Source organism: Ochotona curzoniae, unplaced genomic scaffold (genome assembly GCF_017591425.1).
Source record: "Ochotona curzoniae isolate NIBS_2020 unplaced genomic scaffold, NIBS_Ocur_1.0 contig_1014, whole genome shotgun sequence".
In the NCBI taxonomy this organism is placed as follows: domain Eukaryota; kingdom Metazoa; phylum Chordata; class Mammalia; order Lagomorpha; family Ochotonidae; genus Ochotona; species Ochotona curzoniae.
In genome coordinates, this window is record NW_024464920.1 from 28974897 (window position 1) to 29002753 (window position 27857).

Below are 27857 nucleotides of genomic sequence, written 5' to 3' on the forward strand. Positions count from 1 at the left end.
TCAAGAAGCTTCTGCTTTCATGGAAATTTCACTTCAAAGTTGAGCAGAAAGTAATGGGTAATTCAAATGGGGCTTTCCTTTTCAGTATCAGACAATCCTCTACCTGCTAGTTTACTCTCTAGATACCCACGAGGCCAAGAAGCTGAGACTTCATCCAGCTCTCCCACATGGGTATCAGACCCAAGTACATGAGCCTAACCCACTCACTCCCAAGGTGGCATTAGGAGGAAGCTGAATCAGACGCTGATGCAAGACTCAAACCTCACCACTTTGATATGCCCAGCCTGCCATACTGTAACCCAGGAAAAACAGCATTTCTGTCCCATGGACCTGCACTTCCGTTCTCTAGTTGTTCTTAATGTCTTAGAGGCTACCAACCACATCAAGCTGCCCAGTAAAATACATCCTTTCAAAGCAAGCAGGCACCACCATTCCCAAACAGGAAGCACTCAGATCTGCCTGTTTACCTAAACAGATATTAAACATTATTTCCCTTTAACAAAACCAATTATGAAAAAATTAAATGTACAAGATCCAATAATCACATTGTTGAAACAGTTAATATTTAATAAGTTTATTTATAAATCAATAAATAATACATATTATGCCTAAAAATTTTGACAATCAGGACTACATTGTCAATCAGAAGCACGCAGTGGGTCATGTGTGAACTGTTGTGTGAACAGCAACTGCTGCATATCCTAATGTACACCATCCATCGCCTCACTTGTACCACCAATTCTCAGAATGACTGTACAGAGCTCTAACTGAATTACAAATCACAAATTAATAAATTTGTGCTGTATTTGAAGACCAAAGTACTCCATCCACTTGCTTCCGAATTTAGATATACACATGTAAGACCTGTGTTCATAAAGCTATTGCAACAATGTTCTATTAGTAATTGGTAGAACAAATTATCCCTCATCTGAATCTGCACAACTGTCATATACATGGGAGAAAAGCAGCGTAACCTTAACAGATGTTTTCAGTATTTGGTACACTACAGTTAATAATAAGAGAACTTAAACCAAACAGCTTGATATGGACTTTAGAATCCCATATTCTGACACTGTCATTTTTAAAAGGAAAGTAACAAATAATATCTGCATTAAAGTTATAGCTTTTCTGGTTAATTTAAAAATGAATAGTTCTATTAACCAAATTTCTGAATGCACTCATTTCTAAAACTGGTGTTAAGCTAAGGTCTGAAACTCAGGCAACTACCAGAAACCATATAACTGAGCCCAAGACGATCAAACTATCTCAGAATTCTTTCCAACTTACAGGAAACATAAGATTCAATCAAGTTCTCAAAATTAGTGTGAAAAATGCATAGTATACTCATTCACCCAGAACAGCCCCTTCCCCCAGTTTACCAAGGAGGGTTAGAAAGGTTTCGTCTGTGTGTAAGTGATGGCCACCTATCCTTTATCACACGGTAACACCAAAAACACTATCAACATTTTTCACTCACACTGTACTCAATACAGCTATCAACTTAGTTATCTAGAAAAGGTATTTTAAGCTCCGAAACCAGAAAAGCTAAGGCTCAGATTTAAGGGTATCCAAAATTAAAATATTAAACCTTTCACAAACATCTTCCCTTACATATGAGACACTAACTTTACATTTCAATGTCCTACTTATTTTTGTACTTTTAAACCAGGTACTTCTCATGTTTGTTTATTAGGAGAAAGTGGAAACTATTTGAAGTCGAGGGGGATGATTAAAAATGAACTAGTATGTATTCAAATCACATTAAAACCCAAATAAAAAATAGAACAAAGTGAAATTATCATTTGAAAAAGTAAATATTCACTTTTCTCTCTCCCAAAGGTAAATCATACCAAAAAGGGGAAATCCACATTAACTGAGACAATGCCTCACTTTGACATATGTAAATAAAAATAGATCCCATATCCCATGTTGTCCAAAATTTTAGGGCTATATTTACAGTTAGAAATATATAATTCCACTCCTACGGACAGGTCAATTAGTTGAAATAAGTTAGCACAATCATCTGAATAGGTTGTCTACAGACAGGGCAGGGCTTGTTCCTTTTCTTTAGCTTCTTGGCACAAGTGAAGCATGACATCAGGTGTCCTGTTTTGCCATGAACGATGCAACCATTTTTAGGTCGACCCTGGCAAATCACACAAGGTTCAGTGGCATTCAGGGGGAAATTGGGTTCCGTACTCTCTTCTTTCTCCTGCGTTTCTTCCCTTTCAAACTCCTTCACGTCCTCTTGGCTGCTATAAATAATGCTGTTAGAAGTCGAGGGCTGAGAAAAGTCCTCGCTCTCTTGTGACTGAGAAGCTTCTGTGCTTTCATCATGGTTTTCCTCAACACCTGCCTCTTTAGAATCATCTGCCACGGACTTTTTACAATCAGGAACATCAAAGCCTTGTTCCGAGTGTGTCGAGTTTTCTAGTAGGGCTTTCTCGGACATCCCCTCTTTATCCTTCCCCTTATCCTCAGGAAGCCAGTTCTCACGAAGAGCCCAACATCTGTTGCAATGTGATGGGAGCGGAGGATTCATCTCATGGCAAGAAGTACACTTCCAATAGTCCTTCAACGACAGAAGGCGGAGTTAGTTTCTGTAACGCTCTGCTTAGCAGTGACAGCACCGCAGTAACACCGTAAGTCCAACACTCTAAATTGTACCATACAGCTCAATTTCTAGCATTTCATGTTTCACATACAATAATAAACCAACATGTACAGCCTGACAACTATAGTCACAGCCTATTTCATACTGGAATTAACAGCGATACTACAGCACACACCCATGTCAGACAACCAATACATTAATTTGCGTGATTAGTCATGAGTGTGCATATACATACCAAAACATGCTGTATATCTCAAATGCATACAACCAAAATTTTTAAATTTCTTATATGCAACTACGAGATTTTCATGTACATTTTTCCCAGTTGTAACACGCTGAAAAATCCTGAACCTGAAAATGTGTACACTGTGCTCAACATGCATCTATGAAACCATCTGTTCAATGCTCTGCGTAGTTAAGGAAGCACTGTGGGTTTACGTAGTTAAGGAAGCACTGTGGGTTTACGTAGTTAAGGAAGCACGATGGGTTTAGTTAAGGAAATACTATGGGTTTACGTAGTTAAGGAAGTTCCATGGGTTTATGTAGTTTACTTCCTAAACTACATAAACTACATGGGTTTTTTCACTCTGCAAAGAGACCGGTGTCTGTGACTCCCTGAGTGCCCAACACCAAACACTGCTTGGAGTCCACCCAATCAAGATGAAACCTGCTTTCCAACAAGTTAGCTCTCAATGAAACAGTCAACTGGACTCCCTTAAAACTGCTCCTCTGAGCCCAGTGCGATGGCTCTCTTAGCTAATCCTTTCCCTGCTAGCATCTGGATCCCATTCGGTCACCAATACATGCACCAGCTTTTCCATTTCCCATCCAGCTCCTTCTGTGGCCTGGAAAGCCTGGCTTTGGGTTAGCTCAGCTCTGGCCACTGTGGCCACTTGAGGGATGAATCAGCCGACGGAAGATCTTTCTCTAAGTTGGCCTTGTCAATAAAATCTTCAAAAACAGGTGCTCTGCAACTAGGGCTCAGCTGCCTGTTCTCACACCACCACCAGGGAAGTGCTGAAACACTCCTAGGCAACCCTAGCGGCAATGCTGCCCTTGACTACCACCCAAACACAGGCCTTCCCTTCCCGTGCTGTGCGCACTAACCAGGGAGTGCCCTGCTTCCCTCCCAGACCTTTCCTCCAGGCCGACTTGGGGGACGAACTCCCTTCTAGTCCCAGCCGCCTCACTGCAGGTATCATATCCCTGCCTTCAAGGAAGCAAGGTTCACGCCTGAGAATACCACACCATGGAAAACTTGCCGTGAAGGAATCCTTCCTATTGTGCTACAAATGATTTTATCACTTTGCATTCCTTGGAAATGATACAATGACAATAATAAGGGTACACTGCTTAATCCCACAATGATTCTTTCTTTTTTCCCAAGATTTACTTATGGGCCCGGCACGATAGCGTAGCAGCTAAAGTCCTCACCTTGAACACGCCGGGATGCCATGTGGGCACTGGTTCTAATTCTAGCTGCCCTACTTCCCATTGGACTTCAGATTGGCTCAGCTCCAGCCATTTTGGCCACTTGGGGAGTGAACCATCAGACAAAAGATCTTCCTCTCTTGTCTCTCCCTCCTCTCTATATATCCACCTTTGCAATACAAGTAAATAAATCTTTTTTAAAAAGATTTATTTACTTGTATTGCAAAGGCGGATATATAGAGAGAAGATCTTCCATACAATGATTCACCCAAGTGATCTCAATGGCCGGTGCTGCACTGATCCGAAGCCAGGAACCAGAAACAACTTCCAGGTCTTCCACACAGGTGCAGGGTCCCAAGGCCTTGGGCCATCCTCCACTGCTTTCCCAGGCCACAGGCAGGGAGCTGGATGGGAAACAGGGCATCCATATGGGATCCCGGCAAATGCAAGGTAAGGACTTTAGCCACTAGGCTACCGCGCCAGGCTCCAACAATGATTCTTTGAAGTTCTCAGTGATTCCCCAGCTCAAAAAGCCAGACAAAGCCCTTGCATTATGGATGCTTAAAGGAAATACTTCTAGTTTTTGCGGGGGTAAGACTGGCAAGACACAGGAATTGTTAAAGCCAAATGATACCTTCTGGAGACACCTTCTAGTATTCTTCGTGCTGCACATTTCTGAGATTTTCCATAATCAAGGTTTAAAAAGTCAAATACCAACACATAAAACTAAAAAAATTCAAAACATCCCACAAGAACACATTAAGTCATTCCGACTTTTATGCAATAATTTTACTTGAGGAAGAGGATGAGACAGAGCTCCTATGTGATGGTTCATTCCTGAAATGCCAGAAACAGGGCCTGGGGGCATGGCCTAGCCTTGAACACACCAGGAGCCCATATGGGCGCCGGTTCTAATCCCTGGCAGCTCCACTTCCCATCCAGCTCCCTGCTTGTGGCCTGGGAATGTGGTCGAGGACGGCCCAAAGCCTTGGGACCCTGCACCCACGTGGGAGACTGGAGGAGGTTCCTACTTCCCAGCTTCAGATCAGCGCAGAACCGGCCGCTGCGCTCACTTGGGAAGTGAATCATTGGACGGAAGATCTTCCTCTCTGTCTCTCCTCCTCTCTGTATATCTGACTTTGTAATAAAAAATAAATCCTTACAAAACATACATACATACATACATACATATGAAAGAGAGAGAGAGACAGAAAGACAGACAGACCAACCAGAAACAGCAGGAGCAAGGCTGGACTGGACTGAAGCTGGAAACTCAGTCTGTCTTAAGAGAACCAAAACTACCCGAGTATCACGTGATGCTGCCTCCCAGTCTCAGCAGGAAGGCAGAATAGGAGCGGAGGCTCAACTCCAGGCCCTGACAAACCACACAATCACAGTCAAGACTTCTAAGAGTCCCAACTTTATAAAAATGACTTCTTTTCAGAAAGTAGAGCAGAAACATTTTTCTAATATTGATGTGTTACCTTTTGATTTCTGAAACAAGCAGACATATACTTACAGCTAAGGAGATTTCAGGATCTTCTTCAAATGAGTCTGTATCACTCTCCCCTGCTTGATACACAGTAACTCGATAAACCTAGTAAGACAAACTCATCAGCACCACTTCACTTTTGTTCAACCAACAAAGCTGCTTAGTGCTACATCCTAAACAAACAGCATGTACTATTATGCATAAAAATTTTAACACCAAGATTAAATGGAGCAATAGGCGGAAAATAGACAAAAATGCTGTAGTGAAAAGCCAACAAACAGAATGTTTAAAAATACAAACATTGCTAGATTCTAAACATGAAGGTATCATGTAACAAGCAAGCAGCTACACCAGTCAGAGCTGTTACTTCCAGAGAATAAACACAGGGTTACTATTAGACCATGTGTATATTTTGCATTTATGAAAATGCAAATTACCATTTAGAAAATAAGAATGCTCATTACAGACTGAGTTTTGGCAACAGCAGTTTGGTTTATATTCACCAGACAAGAAACTGAAAAGTCTCAATTGTAAGTCTGAACAACCCCAAAGAAATGATTTCAAGAGAAATTTGAATATATGATTATTGCAATCCCATCCGAATCAACAAACACAGAAAATATCTAACAATTTCCAGACACAAATACTACGAAATTACCTCATCTTCTTCATCTGACAGGTCTTGCCCTTCTTCACTAAGGCTATAATCTTCTGAATCGAGAGATTCAACTTCAAATTCCACACTAAACTGATCTGAATCTGAATCTTGATCCAGCCAATCACCTGAGTGTTCACTTACATGGTCATCAAGATCCTAAAATAAGAAAGAAGTAAAACCAACTCAACAATGATGCTGCGTCTCTGCCAGCTCCCACCTTCACCTGTGTCCTGATCTCTTCCCCAGATCCACGCTGCACACTGCTACTACAGGCAAACTTACCTCGACATCAGTTTCATCTTCCATATTCAAAACCCCATTACATAAAAGAAAAAGACCAAAGCCCCTCTGCCCTGTACACACAATGACTACAGCAACATCCTCGCCTAACTCCAATGCACTCCCTCTGCCTTTAACCAACACGGACTATGCTGCCAAATCTGCTTCCTGAACCAATCTGCATTTCAGTAGCCACACTGCTCCTGCCAACAGTGATACTGCAGTAGTTTTTTTTTCCTTTAAGATTTATTTATTTTTATTGGAAAGTCAGATATACACAGAGAGAAGAGGAGACAGAGAGGAAGATCTTCCAGCTGATGATTCACTCCTCAAGTAGCCACAACAGCTGAAGCTGAGCTGATCTGAAGCCAGGAACCAGGAGTTACTTCTGGGTCTCCCATGTGGTTCCCAAGGCTTTGGGTCATCCTCTACTGCCTTCCCAGGCCACAAACAGGGAGCTGGGTGGGAAGCAGAGCTGCAGGGAATAGAAACAGCACCCATATGGGATCCTGGCGCATGCAAGGCGAGGACTTTAGCCATTAGGCCACCACTCCAGGCCCATCTGGCCATTTCTAAATTCCATTCATTTTACATTACATGACCTCTAATGTATCCATCAAAAGAGCACATTACTTCACAATTTCTGAAGTGAAAAGATTTTTTTAAAGTGATGTTAGGAAAATAATAACAGTAACATTCACCAAGTTGCAAATTTAATTACTAACAAGCGATCTATTATGATCTGTTTAGAACCATAAGCTGAAATATGTAACATCTCCAAAAAGCAACATTTCAACAAACATCTGTAATGTATTAATTTCAAAGGAGCAGTCACAAGAAAAATTATGTCTCAGACACAGCCTTTTTAAAGGCAGGGTCTGCAAACTGTAGTCCATGACTCGCCTATACTTCACATTCAAGTTTCACTAACTGCAGCCACAGCCACCATTACCTATTGCCCACGGCTGTTTCTGCAGGACAAGGGCTCAGCGAAGCTGGGATGCAGTAACTCTACCTAGCCATTCAAGTTTGAGTTTCCCAACCAGTAATGAAGTTTTGAGGTGCCGAGACGACAAAATGTGATCAACTGCCGACTACCGACCTGAGAACACAGACTAAGCTCACTGTTTCCTTAAAACCAAAGGAAAGAAAATACGAGAGGAATTCAGTTCCCTTAACTTCCTTCTCAAACTAATGAATGAAGATGCCAAATGCTAATTAACATTCTGTGTGAGGAAAAAAGCAGGGCAGTAGTTTCACAACTAAGAACCTATGATGAAAAGCAACAAATTCTTAATATACAAGATATTCAGATGTGCAACACAGAATTAAAGAAAAAAGAGGGGCCCAGCATTGTAGCCTAGTGATTACAGTCACAGCCTTGCAAGCGCTGAAATCTCACATAGACACCCAGTTTATGTCCTGGCTGCTCAGGTCTCTTCCAGCTCCCTGCTTGTGGCCTGGGAAAGCGGTACAAGATGGCCCAAGGCCTTGGGACCCTGCACCTGTTTGGGAGATTGGAAAAAGCTCCTGGCTCCTGGCTTTGCAGGAGCTCAGCTCTGGCTATTGTGGCCACTTGGAAAATAATCAACAGCGGATATAAGATCTTTCTGTCTCTCCCTCTCTTTGTAAATGACTTTCCAATAAGAATAAGTAGAATCTTACAAAAACAAACACCAAGGCCTGGTGGAATAGCCTAGTGGCCTAAATCTTTGCCTTGCATATGCCAGGATCCATATGGGCGCCAGTTTGTATCCTTGCTGTTCTACTTCCCATCCAGCTCCCTGCTTGTGGCCTGGGAAGGCAGTCGAGGATGGTCCAAAGCCTTGGGACCCTGCACCCATGTGAGAGACCCAGAAGCTGCTCCTGGCTCCTGGCTTTGGATCAGCTCAGCTCTGGCTGCTGTGGCCACTTGGGGAGTGGAGCAGAAGATGAAAGATCTTTCTCTCCTTCTCTCTGTAAATCTGCCTTTGTAATAAAATAAAAATTTTAAAAAGAAATCCCTTCCTACCTTGCTTTATAACATAGCAATGTCTTAGATACAGAGCAAGAACAGGACTGCCTGAAGTGTCATTGCAGCCAGAATTCTGATACAGCCAGAACAGCCTAGGTCAGACGGAGCATATTTCCATTTCCCACAGCCATTTGTAAGTAATAAAATTAATGAAACAAACATGAAGCTTGTCATTCACACAAATTCACTAAAGAACCTATATTTTTCCTACACAGGATTTATAGGATTGTCTGTCACGCAAATGCTGACAGTCAGCCTCCACATTGGGAACAACATGGCAGAACTTAAGAGTTATTAAACATGGCCAGGTATGATGGCCTGCTGGCTAAGTCCTCGCCTTGAATGCACCAGGATCCTTTAATCCGCCCTGCTTCCCATCCAACTCCCTGCTTGTGGCCTGGAAAAGCAGTCAAGGACAGCCCAAGGCGTTGGGACTCTGTGCCCACGTGGGAGACCTGGAGGAGCTCCGGGCTCCTGGCTTCGGATCAGCACAATACCGGCCATTGTGGTCACTTGAGGAGTTAATCATAGGACAGAAGAGCTGTCTCTCCATCTCTCTGTAAATCTGAACTTGCAATAAAAATAAATCTTTTTTTAAAAAGTTACTAAACAGAGAATTGAGCAGGAGCTCTCTGCGCCATCTAGTGGTCCCATAAGTATCACCTCTGTCAAATACAGAATAGTTTTGTATTCCTATAATCACTACTCTGGGGCAGGAAAATGTGCAAATACAGGAAGTAACAATACAGCAAAGGTAAGAACAGGGTTATAATAAATGGTTAAGTCTCCTACCTTTTCTATAAAACGGTAACATTCAGATTAATGACCACGAGAAACCCACATTACAAAGATCCAAATTTTAAAAACACTTTAAAAGACAAACATCAACAGGTTTCTTGGTAGCCAGAAAACCTTCAACTTCTTCCAGTGGCAACTGTTATGAATTCTATTCCTTATACACTAGAACTCTATAACAGCAGGCACCAGGCACTGATGGCATCCTCTCATTATCTATGCCACACACACCCATATCTCACCTCACAGTGCTGCCCTGATGGTCAAGACTTCGCATGGCAACTGTTAAGCACAGACAATGCTGGTGACTGTAAATAAACCTCCATTTTAAATACACAATTTTGCTTTAAATGACTTGTAGTTGCACCAGATTTTTAATTTTACTTCCTTATTTCTTAAAAATTGTAACTGCCACATTCTCAGACTATTTTGAAACACCCCAATCCAGCTGAAGAGACTACAAGTGCTGTGGAACGCAAAATTCTCACATACAGGGTGACATTAGTAACTACTATGGTGCCCATTTTACCTGCTTTGCTACCAACACCATCCTTCAACCTTTCCCAAAGCAGGCAAAGGGGTCAGATCTACAAAGTAGTTTTCTGTAAAAGTAACAGACTACACTGGAAGCCATTTCACAATGTGCATGCAATCCATTTATACGCTTACAGGACTATATTTTATTTCAAAGTTTTACTTAAAACAAGAACTTACCAAATTTGATGGTGTCTCTGTTGACTCACTGCTACTGCTTCTTTCACAGCATAGCTCCCGTATTACACACAGAGCCAGACTTTCGTCAAAGGAGAGGGATATGTTATCAGATTTGTGGCGTTTTCTTTGTCGTTCACCAGGTAATTCATCCAAATTTTCTTCTGCTTATATAATAAAAAAAAACTTCATTAAATTGTTGTTCCATGATTAACAAGCCGGTCTGTTTGAGTACTTATTTGTGCTGAAATTGAGGCCAACAAAGTTAAACAGAAAAACACTGAATTACCAGCTGAAAACACAAATTTAGCCAAAGCCTACTTTTTTAAAAACTCTCTAACCTTTCAGGATCTTGTAAGCACAATTACATTAATTTGTCTAAGCCTACTGTTTATTAACCAATCAGTCCAATTTTTCTGTTGAAAATCAAGCTTCATCTTTTATGAAAGCAACTATTTTAGTACAAATTATCTTGTATGTTCTACAGAAAAAAAATCTACGCCGATTAACTGACTTAAGATCTGGTGGGACTCGGGTCACCTGGTCCAGGTCCTGGGGCTAACATGTGACGTAGGTGCTGGGTTTGTGAGCCCTGCAGGTAGAAGATCTGGTGGGACTTGGGCTACCTGGCCTAGGTCCTTTGGCCTGCCTGCAAGGTGCATGCCAGGGATTCATGAGCCCCAGGGGTGGGGGATCTGTTGGGGCTCACAGCCCCTGGCCCTGGTCCCTTGGCCTGCCTGAGCAGCAGGTGCCAGGTTCATGAGACCAGGGATGGGGCATGTGGTGGGGCTCATGTCGCCACATTTGGCACCGCAACAGAAAAAGAACTGAGCAAACTGGTCAACTACCCCAGCAAACGAGGACAGCAAAAATCTGGATAAATGGAGACTTGAGTTCCACTACGTCAGTCAATGAACATTGGGAGGGTTGCCTCAGCCCTAGATCAGTGAAATTAATAGCATCGGAAAACCATCCAAACCACTTGGTCAAATCCCTCAGAACATGCACTACATCAAGACCCTAGATTGGTATCTGGTGGCGGTTCCCATCCTTGGGTACTGGGACATTTAGGAAGCTGGGTGTTGACTTCCCTTTTAACTCTCCCCATCTCCCAGAGACAATGATTTCAGTTTTCCCTAATCATGTCGTTCCCACACTGGTCAACCATGTGATCACCATTAAAAATAAAAATCAAAAAAAAAATTTTCAATAATAATAAAAGCCAGAACACCAAATGAGAATTCTGACATTAAATTTAAGTGGGCCACAGAGCCACCCACACAGGACAAGCCATTCAAGTCCTTACAATCCTGTCCTAGGAAGTATAATGTAACACTGTGGAAATGCTCAAATGGGGCAGGCATCTGGTCTACCAGTTAAGCCATCACTTAGGAGGCCAACACTGGAATCTCAAATTCCCTCCTGACACAAGCTCCCTGCCAACACATACCCTCCTGGGAAGTAGCAAATAATGGCTCAACTGAACAGGTCCCTGCCATCCATGAAGCACCTGGGACTGCTGGCTCCTGGATTTGACCCAGATAAGATGCTTCAGAGCACTGCATCTAGCAGGTCAGAGATACACAAGGAACCCAGGAGAGACTGTGCAAGCTCTTGCTTTAGGTCAGCGGCCATCCCTCAAGAAACATTTGATTGTTGGTTTCTTTTCTTGCTCTTTGAAATCAACAGTCCCTTTTAGCCTAGTACTGAGTATAAGGTACATAAATCAAGGCTGAAGTCAGATACTAAAGGCACTACTAGACTAGTGTCCAGAACCAAGTCATAAGCGTACAATAAATAAGCCTATCTTTAGGGACCTAAAGGAAGTTTTCAGTCATTTGTGTCAACCATAAAGAAAATCATTCTAAATTCTTGTTCGAAAAATACACCAACAAACTTCTCTCCCTCCCAAGAACAAAACAGTCCCATGGAACCTGTCCGTTTAACTGAATAGCAACACAATTATTTAAGGTATCAAAACATGGAATATACAAATCTTCACATTGGAATATATGCAAGTACAAAATGTAAATCTCCAAAGTAATGAATTTTTAAAAAGGAGGGGGGGGGGAGCCCTGGGCCCAGCAAGGTGGACTAGCAGCCAAAAGTCCTCACCTTGAATGCACCAGGATTACATACGGGCACTGGTTCTAGTCCCGGCAACCCCACTTCCCATCCAACTCCCTGCTTGTGGCCTGGGAAGGCAGTCAAGAATGGGCCAAGGCCTTGGGATCCTGCACCCGCCTGGGAGGCCTGGAGGAAGCTCCTGGCTTCAGATCGGCTCAGCTCTGGCCACTGTGGTCACTTGGGGAGTGAATCATCAGAAGAAAGTCTTCCTGTCTCTCTGTATGACTTCACAATAAAAATAAATCTTTAAAAAAAATGGGAGCCCTTCTGTTCTTACCAGAAGTATATATTTCAAGATCTTAAATCTATCCTGGTGTGATGCCTTGCACAACATGATCCCTGAAAGACAGTTCTTTAAGATGGTTCCTTTCAAGACCACTTTTTCACTTTATGTGAATAAAGAATTTAAGCTTGATGTCTCTATTTGGAGTACAAGAACTTCAGTTGAATGCAAAAGCAGCTGTTTCATTACTGCTCATTTGAATATTTTAGCACTGGGAAGGCACAGCCTACTGCCAGCAGCAACATCTCTTAGGAGTACAATTCGCACCCCAGCTGCTCCATTTCTGACTCTCCCTACTAATGCACCTGGGAAGGCAATGAAAGATGCCCAACTACTCGGATCTCTCTACTGCATGGAAGACCTAGACAGAATTACTGAACCTTGTCTTAGACGCAGAACAATTCTGGCCAGTGCAGCCATCCGGGGCAGTGAGCTAGCAGATAGATGACTGCTTAAGTATGCCTTTCAAACAAACAGGCAAAACTTGAAAAATTTGTATTGTATTAGAAATTACTGATGTGGGCTCAGGGCTGTAGCCTAGTGGCTGAAGTCCTTGCCTAGTACATCCCAGAATCCCACATGGACACAGGTTCTAATCCCGGTGGTCCCGGTTCCGGTTCCCATCCAGCTCCCTACTTGTGGCCTGGGAAAGCAGTAGATGGCCCAAAGCCTTAGGATCCTGTACCCGCAAGTTGTTCCTGGCTTCTGGTTTCAGCTTGGCTCCAACCACTGCGGCCAGTTGGGGAGTGAACCAGCAGAAAGAAGAACTTTCTCTCCATCTCTCCTTCTCTTGTAAATCTGACTATCCAATAAAAATAAATCTTTTTAAAAAGTTAGATAAGACATTTATCTTTACTAATTGATAACAAATACATCTTTTGTATATATTATCTGGAAAACTGAAAGTCCACCCCTCCTTCATGTATTTACTGTGAGAAATTTCCACTAATATAATTATCGTTTGAATTTTTAGTTTATTTTAAAGACCATTTTTATATGGTACCAACTTTGTCAAATTTAAGGTGACTACATTTCAAATATCTGAAGAGATTACATTTCAAACACATTATAATCTTTTTCATTCACCTTTTAAAGTCATTTGGAATTTTGACTTTCACAAGTGACCATTTTTTCTCATTCATGCTCTGTAGGATATGTTCTGCCTTTATTGTCCCCAATCCTATGGACAAGATTGTAACCTGGGCTTACTAATTCTTGTTTCCACTTGAATTATTCAGTCTTAGTTCTTACTTAAAAAAAAAAAAAAAAAGAGTGGGGGGGGCATTTTATTTATTTCAAAGTGAGTTACACAGAGAAACAGGGACATCTTCCATTTGCTTGTTCACTCCCCAAATAGCCACAACAGTCACAACAGTCACAGCTATAGCTGGGAGCCAGGAGCTTCCTCCAAATCCGCCTACATGGGTACAGTGGGCCATCGCCACTATGTGCCCAGGCTCTAAGCATGGAGTTGGATGGGAAGTGAATCAGCAAGGATGTGACTAGCATCCAGGCAGAGGATTAGTCTGCACCATGAGGCACACAGAGCATTTACTACAGCCCATCTGAAAAATATTATACATGCAACGTATAAACCAAATACAATCTTAAAAAGAAAAAAGCACCTCAGAAATTCATTCATGTAACCCAAAGAAGCAGAACAATTTACTTGAGCCTCAAAGCCCTAATTCCACTAAGGAAATGTAAGTGGCAGGCTGCCTGAATATGCTACACTCTCATTCATACCTGTTTCACTAACTGCTCTCCTTCTAGATGAGGTAGATGGTCTCAAAACCAAACTTGAAGATGTAGGTTTCTCTTCCTGCAGTTCTTGACCAGGCTCCTTAACATTCAAGAAAAAAAAAAAAAAAAGAAAAATCACTAAATTGCTAACACCGGAAATAGATTCCTTGTCTTACATGTTTCCCATTTTCAATGAACACTACTAGAGTAAGAACGGCTTTGAAGATTACCTTTTCATCATTCCCACCTTCAGGGTGACATCTGTCCTCATTCACAGACATGCCTGAATTGGAAGGTTCTGAGAAAATAAAAACAAAAAGAAATCACCAACCAGTAAAGAAACGGTTACTTAATACACGCGAGTCTAAATACTTTACAAAAGTTAACATTTGAGCAAACATGAACACTTCCCAGGTGCCATTCCCATAACTACAGATACAAGTAAAGTAAGGCAACTGTATTGTAGCACAGAAGCCACCTGAAAGAATGACAAGGAAGTTTAAAAATACAGGCTATCACTCTGGCGTAACAGGCTAAGCATGTCAGTGGTGCTGGCATCTCACATGGGCACCTGCTCCAGTCCCAGCTGATCCACTTCCCATCCTTTTCCTACTAATGCTCTAGGAAAGCAGCAGAAGTTGGCCCAACTCCTTGAGCCCCTAATCCCAAACAGGGCGCACAAGAAAAGTTCCTGGCTCACAGCTGCAGACCAGTCAGCTGGCCGTTGAGGCTATTTGGGGAGTGAACCAGCAGATGCAATTATGCGTGTAATGCAACATTTCAAATTTTAAAATATATAAATTTTTTAAAAGATTTATTGATTTTCTTTGGAAAGTCAGATATACAGAGAGGAGGAAAGACAGAGAGGAAGATCTTCCACCTGATGATTCATCCCCAAATGATCACAACAGCCAGAACTGTGCCAATCTGAAGCCAGGAGCTTCTTCCGGGTCTCCTACGCAGGTGCAGGGTCCAGAGGCGTTGGGCTGTCCCCAACTGCTTTCCCAGTCCACAAACAGGGAGCCAGATGGGATGCAGGGCTGCCAGTATTAGAACTGGTGCCAATATGGGATCCCGGTGCATGCAAGCCAAAGACCTTTAGCTGCTAGGCCACCACTCTGGGCCCAATACATACATCTTTTAAAAAGAAATTGCTTAAAGCTAAGTCAGTAGAGAAGAGGGACAATCAATCATCAGAGAGTGAAAAACCAGGAAAGCTTTCATAGTACACCGAATGCTTTTAAGACAACAGCAAAACCATAGGACTAAACTTGCAGACACAAACCCAGAGTCGCTGTTGTAGGGAAGCACAGGCAGCTCACTCTCCCTCTAATGGCGCAGGGAGATATTGCAAAGTGCCCCAAGTGCCCGGCCCACAAGAACTCAACAGGCACACTCGTGACATCAGCCATCACCGCATTCCTCCCAGGGAACATTTCACAATCTTCCACTACAGCAGCCCATTCACCGTAAAATACGTTCAGTCCCAAAAGATAAAATGAGTCCAGAGAACAGTAATAAACCCCTACATGGTAATGTTAAGCAGAAGAATGATAAACAGCTCTGGCAGAGTCAAATGGGGAAGCAAGGAAATTCATACTGCACAATACTGCAGTAACGCACATGAAAAATATTAAAGCCATAATTGCAGCACAGAAAAAATACCAAATTAAGAGCAATTACAAAAGTACAAGCCAGCAAGACAGTGTCTGATATGCAAGGCAAGGAAAAAAGTTGTTAGGTTAAGACAATTCCAAGTTTCTATTGTGGTTTTTAAATGGTTCCATTTCCAAGAATCTTCAGGAAAGTGAAGAGATTTGGACAATAGTGACCTCAAGTAAAAGCAGTCTGGACTGTAGGCTCGGTCCCCCCTCAGTCTTCCTCTCCTCTCCTGGGGGGGCCCGAGTATGGGGGAGTTGAGGGTGTGGGGAAGTGTTGTTTGTTTACACAAAGTAAGACCAATCAAGTTTAAAAAATGAAAATCTAGCAAACAGGTTTAGTATACTATAGTTAATTCCTCATCCGCGGAAATATTCCCATTTTAATAATGAAATCATGACTGAGAATTAACACTGTGAAATTATACATTACTGTATCATACTTCTTTCCTATCAGAAATAAAGCAGTATGCCAATTCTAAATTGTCCATACAGATGAATTATATCATCCAGGAATTTTAATATATTGGTTATAAAATTGATGCAACAAAAAGGAAACATTAAGAACAAGACTGAAAGTTGATGAACGGTAAAATTAATCTTACTACTAACAAAATAGCAAAAGTAATCTATAGGTTTCTACCTCCTAATTTTCCCATATATCAAGGATTATTTGAATGAATAAACAGTCAAGAGACATACATTTCAGGAAACTAAAAGCAGTATTTACAGATACTATGACTGTATATTTTTCCATTTGATTCCATAAAGGGCTTTAAAACAAAACAAAGTTATGAGCTTCATAATTATGTCTCATTGTGGGATGATGTCTTTTTTTTTTTTATTTCTAACCCTAGGTAGTCTGCACCTATACTAAACATTGCTATTAATGAAATACTGTACTGTGGGACACAGACTTGAAGTCCAAATAGGACACAGGAAACAAAAGTAAAAAAGCAATATAATCCTGAGGTTGAATATGGAACAGTGTAGCACAATGGACAGGTCAATTTATACCAGGAACTGTTAGATGAAGCCAGCTCCTGCCAGCAGCAAAAGCAAACCGTATCTCTTCCCACCCACAGGCTTCAAACCCAAATGACAATACTTACAAGGCAGACACCACAGACAGCCGAAGGCGGTGCTAAACACTCATTAGCACACCACTGTACACAAGCCAATCTTTCCGATTCTAACCTTGATATACCCCATGCAAATATACACACAATCTTTCTGGTATACCCTGATACAAATATACATCTTTCTACTTCAACAGGTTACTATTTTCACGATAAAAAAATGTGATACAAATCAACAAGTTAATAAACCCAAGTGTAAAATGACCTGTAAATGGCACGTACATTTACCTACAAACACTGGAAAATATCTTTCCTAGCACCAAAAGGGAAGGAAAAGTACCCTTTCAAAAGTCCTACCTCTGGGTAGTAACAGTACTCAAAACCTTTCAATGTATTTCTCAAGGTCTACTTTACACCTAAGCAGCTTTTGAAATGATCTACTTTCAAAAACAAACCCTTACCGATATCCCAAGGCTTAAAAGAACTGATGAAACAAGCTATTTATCTTCACATCAGAGTCTTAGCATTGTGTTGTTGCAGTTCATATGCATTTTTTCCTATTATATTTATCATGCTTTTATCATGACAAGTTGAACACTCATTTGAAAATCTGAAATCCAACATGCTCCATAATCAATCTTTTAGAGCACCAACAAAGTCACAAATGGAAAATTCCAGTTCCCACATCACACAATGTATCAATCAAAATGCTGCAGACACACTTGAAAACAAAACCATAAAATTACCTTTCAGCTGTATGTATAAGGAGTATGTGAAACATGAATGAATTAATTTGGACTTTGAGGTCTATTCCAAGATACCTCACTATGTGTATGCAAATACTCCAAGATTCCAAAAACTAAAGAGACAATTCCAGTTCCCAAGCATCTGATATAACAAACCTAACACGTAACACATCACTAAGTAACTTTTAAAAAGAAACACAATTATAAGCATACACATATAAAAATGTCTTTGCAATCTATGGTACATGTTTATGGTGTTCAAAATTAACTTACCCTGCTGATTGATTACTACCAAGTTTCTGTAGATCATTGTATATATTTTCCTTGTAGGGAAAAAAGAAAGAGATGTTCATCTCAAAAATTAAACAAATTTAACCAGGCTTAGGTTAAATGAGTATTCAGTGAGAACTACTGGATGTACTCAAGCTTACATTTTAAACCACTGCATACAAGTTATACAACTAGCAAGTTCCTAGGCAAAAAAAGCAACGGCAGCACAATGATCATTTCCAAGAGCTTTTATTAATAAGTTCTCCTTAGTTGAAAAATTTCACTTCTCAATTTCCAGAAATGTGCATGGTACATAATTGTAAGCAAGAGCAAAGTTAGCATACTCACTTTCACAAAGAAATCTTCTAACTCTGTGATCACAGCGAGACCTTCCCCCACAAAGACCTTCCCCCAACTGTCTGAATCAGGCAGGACTGAGCCAAGCTGGAGCCAGCAGCCTGGAACTCCATCTGGATCTCCCACAGACACAGCAGGGACATCACTATCTGAGCCATGAAACACCACCACCAGGATGCCCACGGGAAGGAAGCGAGTCAGAAACAAGGTGGGCTCAAGCCCTCTCACTCCAATCCTGGACTGGGAGTCCCCAGCCTCTGTCCCAAGAATAGATTTCCTTTATCTTTTTTTTTTAAAAAAAAGATTTTATTTTTTATGTTCACTGGAAAGTCAAATAAACAGAGGAGGAAAGGGAGAGGAAGATCTTCACCTGTTGGTTCACTCCCCAGGCGGCCGCAATGGCCAGAGCCACACTGATCTGAAGTCTGTCAGGAGTCGGGAGCCAGGAGCCCTTTCCAGGTCTCCCACACAGGTGCAGGGTCCCAAGGCTTTGGGCCATCCTCACTTGTTTTCTCAAGCCACAAGCAGGGAGCTGGATAGGAAATGGAGCTGCTGGGATTAGACCCGGTGCCCATTTGGGATCCTGGCGTGTGCAAGGTGAGGACTTTAGCCACTAGGCTACTGCGCTGGGTCCTGGATTTTCTTTCTTAATCTTAACATTTACTAAAACATAAAGCAATACTCAATAAAGCAGATCCACTAGGCAGTTACTGCCAGACACAGGGAAATCAGAGTAAGAAAAAAAAAAAAAACCCTCTGCCTTTGCAGAACTTACTGCCTACCAGAGGACAATTCATTTATTCCAGTGTTCAGATATCATGGGACATTTTCCTTTCATTTATTCTTAAAACATGATTTTAAAGAAGAGTGATTGATTATCACAAGTTATCATTCCCAATTCCCAAAGTTCAGGAGAAAGTATTAACCCTGTCTATTTTCATTCCCCAAATCAATACTCACATTCAAATCCTGTCTCAAGGCAGTAATTCCCATTTCCAATCTATTAATGATCAGAACTCAAGCTAAAGACAATCTCGGGATCTCTGGTGTCTTGGTGCAGCATGCTAAGCCAACACCAAGACACTGGCAGGCTCTAACAGAGGGCCAATTCAAGTGCTGGCTGTCCCGCTTCTGATGCAGCTCCCTGGTAATGCACCTGGAAATCAGTGGGAGATGGCCCAGGACTTGGGTCTGATACCCACTTGGGAGAAATGTCCCAGGTCCTTGAGACCCTGCAACCAAGGGGAAGATGACGCAGCTCCTGGCTCCCAACTTGGGATCAGCTGAAGTTATCTGCGGAGTGAACCACCAGATGAAAGATCTCTCCCTCTCTTTTCCCTCGCTCATTCTCTCTCTACTCTCTGAAATTGTCTTTCAAGTAAAAATAAGTAATTCTTTAAAATAAACTACACAGATGGATATTAAACACAAGTGCTTCTCCAAGGCAAAGATGCTTACGTAATGTTAAATCAGAAGATGAAATTAAAGCCAAGTATTTATTATTATTTATTATTAAAGGACAAGTATTTTGCTTTAATTTTTTAAAAAGACTTTATTATTTATTTTTATTGGAAAGGCAGATTTAGAGAAGGAGACAGAGAAGGATCTTCAGTCTGCTGGCTCACTCCCCAAGTGGCTGCAACAGCAAAAGTTGAGCGGATCAACCCAGGAACCAAGAGCATCTGTGTCTCCCACGCTGGTGCAGTCACAAGGCTTTGGGCCGTCCTGGACTGCTTTCCCAAGCCACAAGCAGGGAGATGGAGGGGAAGCAGAGCAACCAAGACGTGAACCAGCACCCATATGGGATCCCAGCACATGCCAGGCAAGGATTGAGCCACCTGGTCATCATGGCAGGCCCACTCCAATTTCGGACTCCAGCTTCCTGCCAATGCAAACCCTGGGAGATGGTAGTTATGACCACCTGGGTTTCTGCCACTGAGATAGGAAACAAAGACTGAATTTTTGTCTCCAGTTTTGACCTTCACCAAGCCCCAGTCACTGAGGCAGTAGTGAGAGAGCAAATCAATGTTCCCTCAAATTAGATATATATTTTAAAAAATTAAAACAAAGGGGCCCGGAACAGTAGCCTAGCAGCCAAAGTTCTTATGTTATACACACCAGGTGCCCATAAGGGCGCTGGTTCTAATCCCAGCCTCTCCACTTCCCTTCCAGCTCCCTGCTTGTGGCCTGGGAAAGCAGTCGGGGATGGCCCAGAGCCTTGGGACCCTGCACCTGCATGGGAGACCCGGAAGAGGCTCCGGTTTCGGACCAGCTCAGCTCTGGCCATTGCGGTCACTGGGGGAGTGAGTCAGCAGATGGGAAGATCTTTCTGTATATCTGATTTTCCAATAAATATATTTTTTTTTAACAAAAAAAACTGCCTTTGTAAGTGGCTAATGTTTTAACACTTTCCACACACCAAACAGCATTCTTAAGAGTGTCTCTTCACGAACTATTTATAACCTTCACATAAGACAATTAGGGAAAGTAAGGTTTACCAACCCATGTGTCTAGTAGGCAACTCACAGGTTTTCAAGATTCCATGATTTAGGCCCTCAATGTGCTAGAGAGCTGAGAAATGAAATTACAGCACCAATTATATGGAACACATAAAGCAACAAGTTTTCTCTGAGAAAAGAGGATGAGGGTCATACAGGCCAACTGGATGTTTGGCCCGGCTGGCATTTTACAAGCATCTAAACTAAAATTTACCTGTGCTCTTTCACAGAGAAGCTTGGAACTCCAAACAAATCGCCAAGAAGATCATTTGAACAATATACAATGTGTTGTTGCTTCTCATCATATAATCGTTTCGTCATAATGTACTGGCCAAGATAAAATATAACCTGAAACAGAATTTCAGAGCATTAAAGACAATGAAATGCTAGTTTTTAATACATTAACGAATATCCATTTATCCAAGAGGGTTAACTACCAGCAACCACATTGACAACCATGCAGAACCACCACCACCACCTTGTGCTCAAATAACTGCTTCTCTGATTAAATAACCAGTGAAATCTGTCCGTTTTTTCCTTGCTTTCACCCTGCCCAGGTTTGTAGAATATTTAGGAAGGGGGAATGCAGCAAACATAAAACCACCCACAGCAGCAGCAAGCGACAGAATCAAAAATAACAATGGCAGTGATTTGCGGCCATTTAGTAAATAGTTACAAATGTCACACACTTCAACAGCTTCTGGATTCATCACAAAACAGGAAGACAAAAAATTGACTAATAGTATCAGTGTAAGTTTCAGAGAATTCAGAAAATGAAATAAACCTTTCAGAGATATCATACAGTCTTTATTATAGTAATCAAAATTACTTGCACCATTAGTACTATATTATATGTGTTCCATTAAGATAGTGTACACATTTTAAAGTTCACTTAAATACATATGGATTTTACAGCTTATAATGGACTTATACAAACATACCCTCACACTTCTGTTATTTCACACATTACTGACACTTGAGAAATAAGGAAACGGATTCCAGGTCTTCCTGTCCCCTAGTCCAGTGCTTTTTCTACAAGCCTACACTAGCCTTTATAACTGCTCCACAGGACAAAGATCCTGAAAACTGCATCAGAGAATATCCATCAACCACAAATCAAAAATGGCTTTTAAAAAAACTGTACTGCACACAGACTTCTCTTCTTGCCAATTCCAAATAACACAATAAATAACTATTTACAGTGTGTTATCACAAGTAATCTAGAGATGATTTACAATATACAAGAGGATGGGCAGAAGCTGTATGCGAATATGCCATTTTATAAGGGGCTTGAGCATCACGACCGTAGGGGTTCTCTAAGTCCCGTGTGGATGCGGAGGAAGACTGGCCATGCCATGTTACTGCTACAGTTTAACATAAGCAAAGTCCTTATGATAGCCTTGATGGATTTTTCTCATTTCTGGCCATTATACCTTTGTTTTAACTGATTGTCATAGTAAAGCCCATCCCAAGTTGGCAATCCTAAAACACCATTTAACTTGGCACTTCCCTGAAAGCACTGTCTGCACACTTAACTAGCTAGCAAGGATTTTAGCCTGAAGGAAATAGTCTGCCTTGACTTTATTGAAAAGATGGCTGACAAGCAGTAGGACAGGAGAAGAAAACCTAGATCCCTTCCATTAAACACCCCTTAACTCTCCTCTATAAATCAGTCTTTTCAGACAAAATAATTTTTAATAAAAAAAGTTTTAAAAATCCCTTAAACAAATAAAAGTATAGTTGAAAAGGAAAAGGGTATGGAATCTCTTCCTTTCACACTATACCGATCCAAGAGATTAACATTAGCATTACATGTCATCTGAACTCCATAAACCAAGTGGGAGAGAAGGAACAGGCACATTTCACTCAACGAAGTTTGTGCCTAAGGTGGCCCGATCTCTCACTGGAAACCACATTTCTGTGCATACTTTCAAACTAGAACAATACATCAAAATGTTGTATCCATTACAAATGTTCGTGAATCAGCTCACCTCTATCCCAGAAACATCAGTACAGTATATTGTACTCGTATCTCTAGTGCAGAAGTTCTTAACCTGGGGATCCATGGATGCCCAAGGAGTCCTTGGATAGACAGGGGGTCCATTAATGTGGATGGGGAAAAAATACGTATTTCTGTCTTTATCATTACCTTCTGAAATTCAGCTTTTCTTTCAATCATTAATGCAGGCAATAAATCATAACAGCATTAAGCAGTACCTATTATTTTATGACAAATACTATGCTTATGCTCAACATCTCAAAATATTGCTTACTATTTCTTACCACATTGAAACTGTGCTCATTAGGTAAGCTGCTAAACTTGAGCATCTCATGTGTTCATTTTAAAAGCACATATGCGGCAGGTGCTAAAGCCACAGGTTATCAGGCCTGCACCCATCACATCCGTGCCCTACATCTGCCTGTCTGGGCTCAACCTTCCCCCCAGTCAAGAGCCAATGGACAGGCTTCAGAAACTGGGCCCTGCCATTACGTGGGACATCTGGCCCGAGTTCCCAGCTCTTGGCTCTCCCTGCTTCTTGCAGGTACCTGGGGAATGACCGGTAGATGGTAGCTCCCTCCCTCTCAAAATCAATCTTTTTTCTTCTTTTTTCAGAAGCACATACATTACACTCTTGCTCACTGTTTTGAAAACTATATTATAGCCTAGTGTCTGATTGCCAAATGTTGGTTTTTACTTCATGAATCCTGAGAAGAAATTATTAGGATGAGGCAGCTTTGGCCAGTCAGCCAAACTGGTTTACAACACAAAAATGGCCAAAGTCTTCTCAGGGTTCCCCATGTCTGATTTCCCAGCCGAGAAATGAAACATGTATAATTAGAACTTTCAGTTTCAAAACACAGCTGAAATAACTGCAAAACCTGATATTTTGCCATGTATCAAAAAAAAAAAAAAAAAATCTATGTAAGATAAATTTCCCTCATAGTCTCAAAAACTAAGTATGGCTACATACCTAACTAGTAAGACATCAATTATCTCCATCTCTCAATTTGGCTTACCTCTTTCATGGTGTAAATGTCCTTTTGTGCACCAACAGACTTTAACAATTTCAAAAGCAATGGTTTTGGTCTAACCTATAAAGAGGAAAAAAAGCACTATTACATTTCAGAAACTTCCCAAACACTAAGTCCTGCAGCAAACTTGTTCATAAAGTTCAGTAAAGAAAGGTAGCAGATATCACATTGAACAATTTCACAAAATTAGAACTCAAGTAGGAAGTTCTAGTGTTTTAATAAAAATTTAACACACTAGGAGAACCAAATGCCACAGATGTTCAAGAGGAGTTGGGAAAACCTGCTGGTTGCTAATAAAATAGTACCCATGCCAACAATGAAAAGTTTTTTCCCTCCAGCTGGTTCTAGCACAGGCTTACTGCCTCACAACCATAAATGGTTGAGCGCAGAGATGACTAAACTACACAAGGCCAATCAGCTTCCTGTAAACTACGAAGCAGAGAGCCCAAGAGAATTACAATAAATCCTAGTATGGCTCTCCTACAGATTAGGCCTTGAAGTCTAATCCAGGATGACAAGAATAGGTAAGGGCAAATGAGACCACAACTCAGAGGTTTTTTTTTCCTAGGTGACTAACTTTGATACCCACTTGGCAAACATTCCTGAGTTCTACTACGCACTGGATAGTGCTATGGTTGAGAGAGGGAGAGGACATGACCCGCATTCAAGCACCCTGCCAACTAGAGCCAGACAGTAACTATTTTAAGCTTTCCATGCCAAATGGCCTGTTCAATTCAAAAGCATACACTTCATAAACCAATAGACATGGCTGCATTACAGTAAAATTTTATTTGCAAAACCTGCCAGCAGGTCAAACCTGAACCAGACGTAGTAGTGTGGCAGTGGTTTGGGAGGGGGGAGGTCTCCCTTCCTGCAAACCTCACAGCCCTCGGAGCTCACCAACAGGCCACAGCCTGGTACTTCCACGCTTCTCCCAAGGACTCCATTCTAGGTCTACCTCTAAGGTCTGACACCATCACTTTGAGGGATCTCTCTCAAAACCAGACTTAAGAAAACTACCTGTTTCCTATTGGATTAGTGAGAAAAATTACTCAGTAATCAAAGACAAAATACACCACAAACACATAATCTAATAATTACCTCCTGGTCACTTTTTAAAAATGTGCTTATTTATACCCTAGCATTTAGGCTACAGGATAAAATCTCAGATTAAAGAAATGACTTTGTCATTTTTTTTTTCTTCAAAGACTTGTATGTCTTCTTTGGTCAGGGACCATGTTAATATTCTCTATCATACCAACAGTGGGATTTGTGCTGCCAAATTCAAGTACCCCTTGAATTTGTATGAAGTTTCAAATTACATAAAGTCTAAAGTAAAATTAATGGAAAGACATTCATTGGCATGGGACTTAAAAAATATTCAGTAATATTAAAACTATTATAAAAGAACACCATTCATCTTTTATTCAAGAAAAAGTAAAACCATGGTGAAAAATCTAAACATTAAAAATTGTTAATACAAAAAAAAAATAGAGCAACACAGGTGCATTATCTTAGAAATGGCAGAGTTCTTCCAAAGTATAGGAAATTCAAAATTTTAAAATCTGATTAGAGAAAACACAACATCTTATAAACGTACCATTTACAAACAAGATTTGAAACAGAAAACATCTTTAAAAAATACAAAAAGCAAACAATAGACAAAACCAGGCAAACATTAGGGATAAACATTAATTTAAATAAGTGATTAGTATCACCAGACACTCGCAAAGCAAATTTAAATAACAGCACAATATCTTAGGATGACAGCATACTAGGAATTTAGATTACTAATTCAATTTGGCAGGAGTAAAAACCTTGCCTGAGCAACTTATCAGCAGCAACCAGGTGTGTATAGTTTAGGACTTTTTAGTGCTTTAAAGTGTTCAACAAGATTCAAGTTCTAACATTTTTTTGGAAAAAGGTTGCAAACCATTTAACATTAGTTTAATCCAGTTTTAGAAACTAACAGTGTGAGGAGTGATTTGAACGTTCCATCTTGGAACCAGCCACACTTACTGTTTCCCCTTTCCCGAAGTGTGCGCCCCCTCCAGTAACCCAGCAACAAGACGTAACCTCACTGAGAATCCTTACCCCCACCCCCTCATCTCTAGTGCCCACCCACCTACCAGCGGCTCACAGCCCCTCCTCCCAACCAAGGCACCCCCACACCTTGCAGCCTCACCTGTTTTATATCAGTGAGTCTCCACGTGTACCCCCTCTCTCTCCCCTTCTTACCTGGCTCTCCCTCTCCTCCACCTTGCGCCCTTCCCCTGCCCTGGCAGTCCCCCATCCTGCCACCAAGGCAGGAGATGTGTCTCTTCCACCCCCCATTCCCGTTCCTACCATGTGGGAACAAAGGACCTGAATGGTGAAAACAGGACTGGCCGAGCGGAAATCAGCTGTGCATAAGAATGGAAGACCTTTAAGTGACGGTAAAGAACTTTAAGAGCGTTTAAAACCAATTTAAGTTCACGGGTTAATGCAGGCAAGTAAACAAAAAATAAGATACACACAAGATAGAGAGTGGAATTTTTAGTTTTTCCTTCATACATTTCTGCCTAATACTCTTTATAGCAAGCTAGAATTATTTCTGCGAGTTTTAGGAACCACTAAAAAAAAAAAAAACCTGCTGACGGGTCAAAATAAGAAACCCACCGCGCACACAACATAACCAGCGTGCACGCTCAAACACACCCAAAGGACTGTGAAAGCCCTTGGAAAGTCGAAGGGCTTACAACGAATTCCTGCTCAGTTATGCCTGGGATCGCAGAAACGAAGCTCCCGACACACAACTGCACTTAGCGCCAAACCATAAGGCCAGTCCACCAACTCCTAACACATCTTCCAGAAGTTACACTTGCGATAAGAATACCAACCAGGGTCTCCTGCTCCGAAGCTGGGATCTGTGAGGTGCTTACAGCACCGTCAGTGGACACAGACATGTTGGTATTGCACATTTGCCTACAAGCAGGAAGAAAACACACACGATAAAACCTTGGAACAAAGAAATATCTGCGAAAAAAAAAACAAACAAACCACGGCAAGTCAAGGAGAGAAATAATGCCTCCAACCTACGCTCGCCCTGGTAGCCAGCTAACTGCTCACCTGGATGGGTACCGAACACAGGTGTTTCTCCCCTTGGCGGGCGAACGCGGCTGGGGGGAAAAAGTCCCGGTTTAAATAGCCCCAGCTGGAGGCAAGTCAGGGCTTAGCTCCTGCGAGGGCAGGCTCGGAACGTGTCCGAACTTGACCAGCCCATCGGGAACAGCTGAGTCAACCCGCCGGCGGAGCCAGCCACATCCCGGCCGGATGGACGCGGCGCTCAGACACCTGTCCCTCCTCCTCCTGCGGAGCCCCCGGCCCTCGTGGCCCGCAGCCCGGGGTCCAGGGCAGACCCCCGCCCCACGCCCGGGCCCAGACTCCGCCCCTGCTCCTCCAGGCGGCCACCCCCGGGCCTCCCGCCAGCAGAGCCGTCCGCCGGGTCACGTGCCCCGCGCCCCAACCGCCACGATGGCTGCGCGCACACCCCGCGATGGAAGCGAGCTTGGGGCGGCCCCGCCACGAGCCCCGGCGCGCGACGGACCACCCCCGCCTCGTCCCGGCCGGAAGCAGCTCCTTACCGTGCGGGGGCTCCAGCACCTAGAGCTGGGAGAGGGAGGTGGGGAAGCGGGCGGCGCTCGAGGCTTTCTCCCCAGGCCTTCACGGGGCGCGAGGACGCCCGGCGCCCCGGACCTCAGCCACCATTGCACTAGCGGGGCCGAGCCCCGGGGTGGGCCCCGACGCGCCGAGTCCGAGCGGCGAAAGCGGCAGGACCCGAACCTGGAGGCGGGCAGGGGGAGTCCAGGCCGTCCCTCAGCCTCCGCGTCTTACTTCATAGTCCTGGCAGTCACGCCGAGCCTCCCCAGACTCGCAGTCGGCGTCCTCGCAGGCCTCGCAGGCCTCGCAGGCCTCGCGCCAAGCCCCGCGGCGCACGCCCCCTAGCGCCCAAGGGGAGCGCGCCGGAAGCCGCGGCTCATCCGGGCTTTTAGGCGCACACGTCGCCTCCGCCGATTGGGGCCGAGGTCGC

General features: G+C 42.5%; 1 protein-coding gene across 5 annotated transcripts; it reads right to left on the reverse strand.

Moving 5' to 3' along the window:
- Nucleotides 1–558: 558 nt before the first annotated feature.
- On the reverse strand, nt 559–27720 carry MDM2 (MDM2 proto-oncogene). 5 transcript variants are annotated; one of them, XM_040981993.1, is made up of 11 exons: nt 27412–27720; nt 26668–26752; nt 23774–23848; nt 20970–21103; nt 17904–17953; nt 14378–14445; nt 14151–14247; nt 9998–10158; nt 6196–6351; nt 5565–5642; nt 559–2572 (listed from the first exon to the last, which is right to left on the reverse strand). In XM_040981993.1, exons 2-11 carry the CDS (start codon nt 26746–26748, stop codon nt 1997–1999), a joined length of 1476 nt encoding a protein of 491 aa, XP_040837927.1. In that variant the 5' UTR covers nt 26749–26752; nt 27412–27720; the 3' UTR covers nt 559–1996. The 5 variants fall into 5 exon arrangements, with proteins under 5 accessions (XP_040837927.1, XP_040837909.1, XP_040837916.1 ...); XM_040981975.1 differs by having other exon boundaries at nt 9998–10161; XM_040981982.1 differs by lacking the exon at nt 27412–27720 and adding an exon at nt 26897–26914 and having other exon boundaries at nt 9998–10161.
- Between the last annotated feature and the right edge of the window lie 137 nt (nt 27721–27857).